The sequence below is a fragment of the Atractosteus spatula genome, chromosome 2, assembly GCF_055471065.1.
Source record: "Atractosteus spatula isolate fAtrSpa1 chromosome 2, fAtrSpa1.hap1, whole genome shotgun sequence".
Classification (NCBI taxonomy): Eukaryota; Metazoa; Chordata; class Actinopteri; order Semionotiformes; family Lepisosteidae; genus Atractosteus; species Atractosteus spatula.
The window spans coordinates 7,856,722-7,868,336 of record NC_142707.1 but is presented as its reverse complement, the minus strand read 5'-3'; the positions used below and the strand labels follow the sequence as shown (position 1 = coordinate 7,868,336).

Here is an 11,615-nt window from a genome sequence, read left to right as displayed (position 1 = left end):
TTAGACTGGTGCACAGAATAATCCTTCTTCTGAACTTTTTACAGTTGCGCGAGTGGTAACAAAGAAGCAGTGCTTTGCATACCTACTGACCTAACACGCCTTTAACTACTGTAGATACATTGATTAACAGAAGAGCAGCAGTTCACCCCCACATTGCTGAAGGCGGGGTCCCGTTAAAGGACATTCCACGCAAAAGATGAACAATAGGCTGGGGAGGATTGGTTGATGAGAATGCCCTTCACCCGCCGTTGGGCGGAGGTGGAGAAGAAAGCGACGAGCTTTTGTGTGTGTGTGTCAGTACTGGCTGTTACTTGATACCGAAGCGGAGTCGAGTGCAGAGTGTTAACAAAAGACTGTTTCATATCCGAAGGAAAAAAAAAAAAAGGAAATGGGATCATCGATGCTGTTTGTAACACTAAACAAATCGAATGACACCTTTCCAAGAGCACAGTAACTCTAGGTAAAAATATCGGAATTATCGTGAGAGGCGATAACAACTACAGCACGGGCTCGGATATTTTTTTTTCCCTTTCTTTACCCCCTGTTGTCTTAGGAGCGTAATATTCAAGAAGGTGTATCACTGCAGCTTTTTTTTCTCGTTTCACGACTTCCGCGGCACTGGGAAAAAAAGAGAAATCTACCCCATGTATAGACCTTGACGAGCGTGTGGCGAATTGAAGGAGCTGCTTAACTGGGGGGGTAGTTCTTTGTTTATAAACAATTTCTTCTCCCACCGCCGAGAAGTATCAGTGATTTATTGATGCACCCGTTCCAGTGGTGTAACGGTGAGAAGTCTGTTTTTTTATGGTTTGCAGCTTGTTCTGTGTCAATTTTTCTTTGTTTTGAGCTACATTTCTATGTTGTAATTTTTCTAGCATTTTTCTTCGTCTAAGATTTAGGTCTCGCGTTGGCTGCGTCAACGCTTGAGGTATTTGGGGCACGATGAAGTGTAGCTCGTATTTAATTAATCATTCATTAATCCCTGAAAGGGGGATAACTAATTATGTGGGGCTTATTTGCCTGTAGTAGTCATGGTTATCTTTTTGTTGCTGTTGATAAATTCTAATGCTTAAACCACGAAATGTACTGTAATTAGGTGTTATTTAGTACACAGTTTCTCACGCGTAAGATTTTCCATGCGTTATTCACATATGGGCTTATTTCTTCTTTTTATTCGTCCGTTTCGGTTGTTTTGTTTTAATTCGCGTCATGGACTGTATGGATTTATAGCTTTTGAAATTTTAAAAGCTTCGTGGTGTGTAAAATAGCTCGTTTCTGATGTCCCTGTAAGCAGTTGGTCAGACCTCCTGCTGCGAGGCTTTCGGAGAGCATGTCACCCTTTTTTAAAAAGTAAAGAACTTAAAAGTTTTTATTTAATTTACTATCCGTCAGCTTTCCGAGCGGTGAACTGTACACGGAGGCAGCGAAACCCTTTTTCGTTTTCATTTCTGTTGTCGCTGTGCTTGGACAACTCCAGCTCACAGCACACCTATTTTTGTTTTTGTCAAGCAAATATTTACATATCTTTTCATTCTTATTACTAAGTAGTTTTAAGATGCGTTGCCACCTCGAGAAATTAAGTAGGAAAATTAAGGGAATGAAATCCTCTTAATACCTTCAAAACTTAACATCACATTGACTGACCCATATATATACATATAAATAGACCTTTGAAACGTGGGTGTATTTTTCAGTAGAATTGCACGCAAGACACTTTTTGGAGACTTTAAAATTCGTACGCCTGCGCCATTTCCCCCCACTTCATTATTAAATGCTTGCCGATTCTTTATTTTTGTTTCCATTCAGTTTTTAACTTTTTGGTGATCATTATCTAACACTCCTTAGATAGACGATTAAGTCAAAAAGGATACATTAGCAGCTTACACAACGTAAGGCAGAATTCAAGGTAATGGCGAATAATTCTCACACTCTGCAACCGTATCATTTGAGGCATCGAGGGGAAAAAAAGCATCGAGTTAGACCGTGATCATTTAGCCTGGGTTTTGTCTAGCCTGATTTTGCTGAGGTAGCAGAGCAAAACGAAGTAGCCGATTACTTGGAACTTCATCGAACCCCCCGTGTGCGGAAATGTCTGTTAGTTACCTGTCAATACCTGCCGGTATTGGACAAGTCCAATTTTAGTTGGACTGCCAGTTTTTCAAGCGACACCACTCCAGTTTCCACTCGCTAAATTGAATGAAAGTACCTGCATATCGGAGTGCCTGTTGGGTACTTCACACCTCTTCTACTTCCATCAAAACCAAGGCCGCGCCTTTTGTGTTAATGAATTCTTTAGTTTTTCCAATGATGACGCTTCATGCTTAAGTGTCCCTGCTTAGTGCAGTTAACCATGTTGATTACTGGCCCAGTTAATATAAAAAGATTAAATGGTTTGTACTCAAGATCAAGTTTTTTTTTGCACATGCAGGGCCTGCATTTAGTGATTCTAACACAACCTTCATTCCTGGATCATCTGACTCTCATTCTCAAGACATTTCCTAATTAGCTGATTAACCAGTATAAAGAGCAAAATCTTACTGCTACTGCTCAGTTCTGAATGGGTTTAAACAGCTGACCTTTTTAAATCCAGGAAAAGAAAAGCTTTCAGGAAGTGTCCAGACAAGATTTGGGGATCACTTAGCAACTAGTGAACAAATAAGCGTAGCCAGCTGAAAGACAACTTGTGACTCTTATCTTCTTATGTCTACTTTAACCAATAATGAGGTCTCTGGAGTTAATGGAGAGTGTGTTGCAATGTGCCTGGAGTTTTATGCCACTGGTTTGGTAACAAATTGCACTGATCCTTGAAGGAACCCAGTGAGCAGCCTTTATTCTCAGTGTCTGGTGGACTGTGCTGAAACGGGGTTTTGCATAGACGAATATAAAAACCTGCTTGAATTTCGTGGTATCGTATCTCTGAGAGCATTGGTTTCTCCCTTTACGAGGATGTGGGCAGCAAAGTTCCTGAAATAGGATTTTACCTAGATACAGCTCAGTCCTGTGATACAGTGTGATGAAGGGAAGGCCCCCATGTATTAAAAAAAAAAAGCGTTTGGGGTCTCCCTTTGTCCAAGTCAGGTAATTATACTGTGCCTAAACCCATAGCTGTGTCGGCCTGAGCTTCTATCTGCTGACTAATTCATACCGATTCAAACTTGAGGTGATCTTTTTAGAGGTATTCTAGTGTCCATGCATTAGAGTGTATAGTAGGTCTGGTCACAATCATGGTTTTTATTTGTTTATTCAAAGAAGCCAGTCTTTTCCTTTGAAATGTTGCTGTCCAAACTGTTCTGGTGTGCTTGATATTGAATACTGTATGTATGCTACAATTCGGGTTTAATTGTTTAATTATTTCAGATTTTGGCATTAAAGATGTTTTCTATGTATGAGCTTTATATCTGAATTTACAGCTTGATTCTCTGGAGGTTTGGGTAAACTTTGATTATTTCACACTAGAAACCTTCTGTGGGGTGTGCATTTAATGTATCCTTTATTAATTTAATAGTGTTTCTGTTACAGTTCTTTATATGTTTGATGTAATGTTTAACCGAGCTTTTACTGTTTCTTGGCTCAACCCCTTTGAAAATCTGTATAAGACTGCAAGTATTTTTTTTTCTTAAGTTACCGTTTGAAACTTGTAGTTTATGTGACACCCCTGTTGCATAAGTCTGTGTAACACAGATGCAGACAAGACCTGAAGTGTGGATTAGTGTTTTGTGAGGTAGAATCAATACACTGCCCATTGTTAAAAACAACTTTCATTTTGTAAGATATATATATATAAAGAAGTTAAGTCTTGCAGGATATGTGGGAATAAGGCCCGTGGTGTGCCAGCAATGTACTAGAGCATAGAAAAAAGAGACGGGTGATTTTAGAGTTCCCCTACGTCCCATTTATAGTCTGTGTGGAGGGAGTCCACTTGAAATTGCTTGTTTTATCTTTTCTGGGTCTAAAACCATGAAGCTGTCACTAGGAGCAGTATTCCTATCAACACAGTAAAGCTGCACTACGCCATCTTTGCATTTTTCATATTGGGTTTGGTAGGCAAACAATTGACAGTCATGCTCGTGCTTCAGTTTTCTTTGGTATTATTTGCTGGGTTATTATGCAATTAAGTGATCAACCAGATATGATTTTTTAAGAGCTCTGAGGTTCATCAATATGAAAGAATTTGGTAAAGTGTGAGTATGAAAAATGCTGTTCCTTTCTGGCTAAGGTGACTCCTTCCTAGTAGATACTGTACAATCCCGATTAACCAAAAGATCATTTGGACTTGTACAAGAGGCAGGCTGCTCTTCTTCTTAACCTCTTGTTTGAATTGTAGAATGCACAAAAGTAAAAAAAAAAACAAAAAACAGGGTGGGGGTTAAACTATAAAAATGTACCCTCTTTCCGTTTAAAACTTTAACTCATTCCAGAACTGACTAAGGCTCCCGTCTGGTGTAAATTAGATGTTGTTTTACTGATGAAATGAGCAGGTTTGTACAAAGGCTTCTATTTCAGCTAAAACAGTCAGGGCCTAGTGCATCAATGTTGGTGAACTGGAAATGTAAAAACGAATGGATATTTGAACAAAAAAGAGTGAACATGAACTTCCTTTAAGTCATACACATCTCATTCCATGGTGCAGTTTTATTAATAATTATTTACAATTACTGAACATAAAGTAGAAACACCTGCGTTAGTGTCCTGAGGGACATTAAGTATACTGAATGCAAGGTCTAACACACAAGTGTGACTCATGCCATGCAAGTAACATGACTAGTTTAATTATTCACCACAATAACATTTGCAAGGAGTGCTGGGGCTTTAGAATTACCCCAAAATATTGCATGGTCTTATTTTTTCTTCCAAAGCTTTTGACCGGTTAATACTTTATGGAAGCAGCATTATATCCCTTTTGTTTCGTTTCAGTGCATATACAGTAGTGTGAAGAGAAATAATCAAGGAAGCAGTTGTGTGGAATTAGATGCCACAGGAGATACTAAACTACTCTTGAACTTTGCATCATCTTCTAATGACTTACACCTTTTTAAAACGTTCTGCTAACTGTCAGATTTTCACAGGACAAAACCTGCTGTTCACATTTTCTGTACCACATCGTGGGCATAAATTAGTTTCATGTTGTGCAAACAAGATGTCCACTCTTAGTATACCTGAGGAATACCAATGACACTTCTCTTTTGAGGTTTGAGGTGTGATTTAAGAGCTAATGGAACAGCATTCATGGCAAAAGGCAATCAAAGCTAGAAAGATGCCAGTGAATCACAAAGATTCCTCCACAGCTGGTGGAGGGAAGGAAATGGACAGCAGCAGTCTGTACAGTTAATAGTTTCTTTGTCAGGTTACAGTATATTGTGTATTGATGACACAGATCCTGGATTTGGTGGTGGTGGGTTATATGCACCTCTTTTTTTTTTTTTCCTGCAGTTTTCAAGCTATGACCAATTGTTCTGAACACCAGCTCTAATCAAAGGAATACGTCTAGGTCCTGACTTTACTCATCAGGTTACATTAAATTAAAAAAACAAGTGTTTATGATTATTGTATATACAGTACAATCCTGTTCTTGAGCTCTTTGTTGTCTCTCACCTGAGTTTCCAATTGGACTTCAAGCTTGAAATACCTGTTTCGCAGTTAGATTTGCTTTTGGCACCTATTGCACTTGCCTTGGTGCTCACTCGGTGATTGTGCCTCTGTTCTTATTCTGGGAACCAACACCAAAATATGTTTTGCATTCTCTTTTGCCAGGGAAGAAAATAGATTACCTGAAAAAAGAAATTATATCGTATCCTTTTATAACACATCTGTTATCCTGGGCTAAAAGGTCTTCTGGATCTTTTTCTTTCCAATCTCAATTACTTTAATAACCTTTAATTTATATAGTGCCTTTCATGGTATATCATATGAAATTGTGGGCCGGTGTAATTATGCAAGCTCCTAAACCTAAAGAGGTAGGGTTTCCAGGATTGGAAAGAACTTATACATTGATCTTAACCCCCTTCCTGTCTAGAGTGTAGGAGCCCATGAGTTTGTGATTTTGCTTTAATTTTTAATTACGCCTTTATATTAAACTCGAGCTGAAAACAAGCACATTGCATAGGGGGAAAAACTAGGTTACCATGAAAGCTAGCCAGTGAAGAGTTAAAGTAGACCAGTTTTGTTTCTCAGTTCGTTCCTTATGCATTTACCTTCAAAACTTAAAATTCAAAATCCTCTTGGACTTTTTAATATTTGATAAAGGATTCTGCCGAATGGAGTTTGTACTTTAGTCTGTGTGTGTGTGGAAGAGCACTTCAGACCTTCCACTTAAGGGTTTTTGAGGAAAAAAAATGCTGGAAAGCTTTTCAGTGGCTCCAAATTAGCCAAGGACAGCCGAAAAGAGAATGTGGATGGGGATAGTCTTTAAAGAGGCTTTTTTTGTACAGTGGGATGTCTTTTTGCACAATGTTGGAAAAACCAAGGTAAATTTCTAAGTTGTACCTTTATTGAGTGATTACTTGGACGCAGTGCAGGGTTTAGCGTATTGTTTTTGACCCAAAGTCTGTTTTTAAGATGACATGGGCCTCTTGGGTCAGAAGAAAGTCCAAGCTTTGCCCCTCAGTCGTCTGTGAATCACAAATGTGTCAGTTCGGAGTGGGTTTGTATTTGCTTAGGGGATTTATGGTGATAAAACTGCTTAATGACCAAAAAAAATACACCTACTGGAGATATCCAGTTTCAAAAAATCAAAACATTGCTTTACTGTATGAATTTTAAAGTGGTACTATTTGTGGCAGAAAGTTTCTTCTGAACAAAAACAAGTTAATCAGTTGTGCCATCTGTCCCACAGAGGGGTTGAATTTCAGATCCACTGTAAATTCATGAGGCCAGCGAGCCGTGGCCGGCACTCATCTTTTGAATTTTGCACGAACGTGTAGGCACAGGATATGGTTCAGTGTGATTCAGAACCCACTTATTTCAGTCTAAATCTCCATCGGGGGGGGGCTATCATAGGCTGCAGTGATTAGTGTTTAGCATTTTCTTTGACTCACCAGCATTTGAAAATCTAGCAGTCACTTGAGAACAATATTACAGGGCTCCTGTGGGAGCACGAACATTCAAAATAATGCCAGCAAATGTCTAATTCATGCTATTTAGACGAGTTTAATGTTTGTGGTTTTTCTTAAATCGGAAAAAGAGGAATATTCTGAAATATAAATCTGAAGCACTCAGTATTACATTTTCAATGACTAAGATTTTAAACAGCTACTGATAGAACTTAGAAAATCACTCGTCTCAGATTTTGTTTATCAGTCCTCATGAACTTCCAGGATGTTTGTCTATCGATGCAGAATTACCACGCCTGTTTTAAGTCTTCGGATGTCAGACATCTGAGTAGGAGTAAGGGCTGCTGGCCTGTAGGTGGGCCTAGATTTCAACAGGAAAGGTAGCGAAATGAGTGTCTTTTACGAGCAGGCGGGGATAGACTGGCTCATGCAGAGGCCTGGCTGTTGCAAAGTTTCTTTTCACTGTTAGGATGCATTGCCATGGCAACACTAATTCTCTCCAGGGATTGGGAATGTAGGTGATTGGTGAATGTCTTTCTGGAGATGCAGTGACACTCTGCCACTCTCTGCCTTCAGATAGCTTTGTAGATCACTGAATCCCTTTATCTCTCCACACCTGTTTTTTTCTGAGCACTCTATTCTTTCTGACTTTCTGTGGGAAAGCTTTAGGGTGGAGTTCCAAATGCTGTACAGAAATGATCCATTATATTGGGCCCCAAGCAGATCATCTGAAAACTTACTTTTTGGGCCGTTTTTTTCGCCAAAGTAAGAGAAAGTGATGAAAATTAATGGTTTTATTTTTGTCCTGCAACATTTTAAAAGATTAGAAATTCCAGCCCAATGATCAAATAACTAAGGGTGCTAAGAATGCTCAAAGAAATTGTCAGGAGAAGGGTTGTTCGTCATCCAGGAGTGTTTGCACAATGGTAAATTTGGTTTCTGTAATTGTACCATGCAGTTTCCCCATTAGGTTTTTTGTTTCACTTGGGTGAGGGATAAACAGGGCTTTCTGAAATGACAGATGCCCATGACACCTGTGTTATGACTCAGGGGCTGTGAATCTTCCCACACATCCTTGCAAACACAAGGGACGAATTAACTAGTTTCGTTGCTTTCCCTCTGGAGTTCCATTTCATTCTAGGCAGAGATTTTCAGATAAAAGAAATAAGAGAGCTTTTTTGGAGTGTGCTGGGGATTTTTAACTAGCTTCTATTTAATCTGAAAGCATGACTCACGTCTATACATAAATCAGAAAGGTTGTTTAATTAGCAGTTGGATAAACATCTGATTTTGGGGGGCTCTTTCATTCATACTGGTTTCCTGTCGCAGTGTAAATGCGATGGATTGTGATAGGAAAGATTGTTAAAGTGAGTGTTTCGGCTTCAGGAGGCAGGCATCTCGCTAGCTGGAGTAGAAGGTCTCCAAGCTGAGGGAGGGAATGGAAAAGGCAGAGTATTTCATGTCGGACTGAAAGCACGATGAAGCTCCCTTTGAACACAGATGTACATAATTACACTGACCGGTTGAACAAAAAGAACCACAAGAACCTGAAGTATAAGGCCAAGTGTGTGAACAGCTTCTTAAAACGTGTTTGGTGGGTGGGGGGTATATGCAGGGTAGTTTCTAATGGGGAAAATTGTTTGGCATTCTATGAATCTAGTTTTGGAAGCTCCAGTATTGATCCTGAAGTGTCAGTGTATTAGATGGGGAGTTACATTTTCTTTGGCTCATTAATAATAATTACTTTTCCTTTAGTCTGGAAAAATGATCTTGGGAAGAATAAGGACATGCAAAAGCCCGCGCCATGCTGAATGTAGCAACCCAGTGCTGAAAAAGCAGAATGATAAGTAGGACTTTTTCTATTTATATTATCTGTGTATGGTAAAATGGCTGAACTAAAATGAATTTGGTGGAAACTATATTTGTAGATTACTACAAAGCTCAGTCTTACTGTGCCAGGTGTCCAGAATAAGTACAGTTCCCATGGACTAAGTTCTTCTTGAAGTGCATGTGGTTTAGTTAAAACACATTGGGTGAATCTAAATTGTGAATAAAAGCAGTAATGATGCATGGCTTTAAAAATGCATTGATATTGCGCACTGTTGATAATTATGTGGATGTTTAAAGGGGGTTAAGTAGGCAGTCTGTCTCACTACTCTTAACTTGATTAACTTTTAAAATCCCTTGGTGGAAAATTAGGCTGTAATTTCCAGTCTTCTTTATCCTTCAGGGAGAAAACCCATTTTGTTAGCTACACCTCTTTTCTCCTGCCACATGTTTTTTTTTGCTGCAGATCCAGCCGATGTGGGAGATGATCACAGGGCAGGCGGCAGCGATGCACGTGCTGGCCTTGAGTGTACCGCGCTTTGCTGTTGGCGTTGTTTGATGTGTCTGCAGTACTTTAGTGCTCTTGTGTGAATATTGGGAAAACTGCTGGTAATTTGCTTCACGGCATGAGATCTTTTGCATCAATAAATTCATACACGAAGCTTGCTGGACTGTAAGTGACAGCAGCAGCAGCAGCAGCAGTAGCATGCGCTTCTAATTAGTTCAGTTCCATTTCAGCAGTTTTGTATGCATACAATTCATTTTTGTCCATATCTGACTTTTTTGTTGCCCGACGTGCGTTTGGGAGGCTGTTTTCTGCGCGGAAATCCAAGTGTCACGTACAGATATACTGCTGGGAGCAACAGTTATTGGAATAACACTTTTGCTTCTGTTTTGGTTTTTCTTTAACTTGAAAACAAGTTGCAGTAATTGAAAGACTTAGAAAAAGCATGTAGCTACTGTATATGAGGGTTAGGACAGTCAATAACTGTGTATTGCATTGGCGATTTTATAGGAAGGTTAACATTTTTTTGCCCCTGTTAATGATTTTTTTTATTCTATGCCTGACTGAATGCCAGTGTGTTGCTGTATGACTAAGGGTTAGATGTTATCGATCAAGTTATTGTTTTGTTCATGTCCTAAATATAGATCCTTTTAAAAAATCTATTTACAGTATGGCTTATGTTCTTTAAAGGCCACTGGTGAACCCAGAGTCGAGAGGTTTTAACAGTAATATGATATAAAGTCAAGCTAAGAGAACCATTATTGTACTGTTTGTATATAGTAGTCAATTTAAGCCTGCTTCTGAGAACATATGAAGTTTACAAATGAGAAGAAGTCGTTGGGCTCATCTGGCCTGTTTTGTATTAGCTAGGATCTCATCCCCAGCTGTTTCGTGAGAGCCCAGGGTATCTGCTTCTATCACATGGCTGGGTACCTTGTTCCACACTCACACAAGATTGTGTGATAAGTGCCTTCTGTTCTCGGTTTTAAATGCACTTTCACATAGCTTCCACTTGTATCCTCTGGTTAGTCCAATTGTTGATAGTGGTGAATTCCACTCCACCTGGAGGGGACCTTGTTAGCACCTGGGAAGGCTCTGAATATTAAGATTGGTTCCCCCACATGGTCCTCTGTATTCAAGACTTTCTGCCAATCTAGGACATTCATTTAAGCTTGATTAAGAGCATCTGATTCCAGAGCATCTTTTTTATATCATGGTGATCGTAATTGTATGCAATATTCTAAAAGAGGTCTTTTAGTGCATTTTAACATCCCTATCTTTAATTTTTTTAACTGCAGTCTAACATTTTTTTTATTGCTTTCTTACATAGTTTTGAACATTAGATGAGTAAAAATGAACACTTAAGACTTTTTCATAAGTAGCCTCTTCTAGCTCTTACCTGTATCTGTAGTTTATTTTGCTTAGTTTTATATACGCGATTCTGTATGGTGCCTTGCGTATAGTGTACCTCATAATACTTCCTATAACCACAACCATTAAATACTTTGAAGATGCCTGGAATATGTGAAAGTAAATGCAGTATTAATACACCATTGCAATATGTAACATGATTGTAGTGATCTAATGGGTGCCTTAGGGAGATGGGATTCTTTATGTAAGAAGTGGTAAGTGAAGTGTAAAAGAGACTCGAATAAAATGTCTTTTCCTGGCTTTGAATATTCCCTTTAAATCATTGATGTGTATGCGTCTGCTGTTTTTAGTTCTGTGCTTCTAAAAGGGAAACGACTGATTTAAAAGTCTTGCTGTGTCTTTTACCCCCCTCCCCTGCTAGGACCATAAATGTAGATTTTAACAAAAGTCTGTATGGAAGATTGTAGCTACAGTACATTCTCCTTCAGCTCTGCTTACTTTTAATCATTTTCCATGGCGTTGCGTCCGAAAAAGCTATAAATACCACAGTGAGCTCCTCTCTTCCTTCTGTCGGTCATCTCTGCATCTCTCCTGCACCTGTGCAGATGCCTCTGGCTCAGCTTCTCTCAGTCTGGGAGCTGGATGTCCTTGACCTACAGCCAGGTGGTCGGTCCTCAGCCAAGTAGGTTAAGCCTAAGCTTTCTCATGTCTAATGTGTCCATAGATTCAAGCCTAAGCAGTTGTTCTTATTCAATGATGATTTCTTGTGAAAATCAAATTGGTTGTTGTAGCTATACATATACACTTAATATTGATAGGTTTTGGAACACTACATTTTTCTGTCCAGTGCTTCATAGTTGTGA

The 11,615-nt window shown here is 39.2% G+C and overlaps 1 protein-coding gene across 2 annotated transcripts in view; it reads left to right on the top strand.

Annotated features, from left to right (window-relative positions):
- Nucleotides 1-281: 281 nt before the first annotated feature.
- Nucleotides 282-11,615, top strand: part of rnf122 (ring finger protein 122) — a 30,660-nt gene continuing 19,326 nt past the window's right edge. Inside the window, exon 1 of one of the 2 annotated variants that reach the window (XM_088930261.1) lies at nucleotides 282-460. Coding sequence is in view for 1 of the 2 variants with exons in the window: in XM_088930251.1 (XP_088786377.1) it covers nucleotides 761-785 (25 nt within the window). In the remaining variant the exon portion in view is untranslated. Of the gene's footprint in view, nucleotides 786-11,615 lie in introns of both variants that reach the window. The other variant, XM_088930251.1, reaches the window with a different exon arrangement.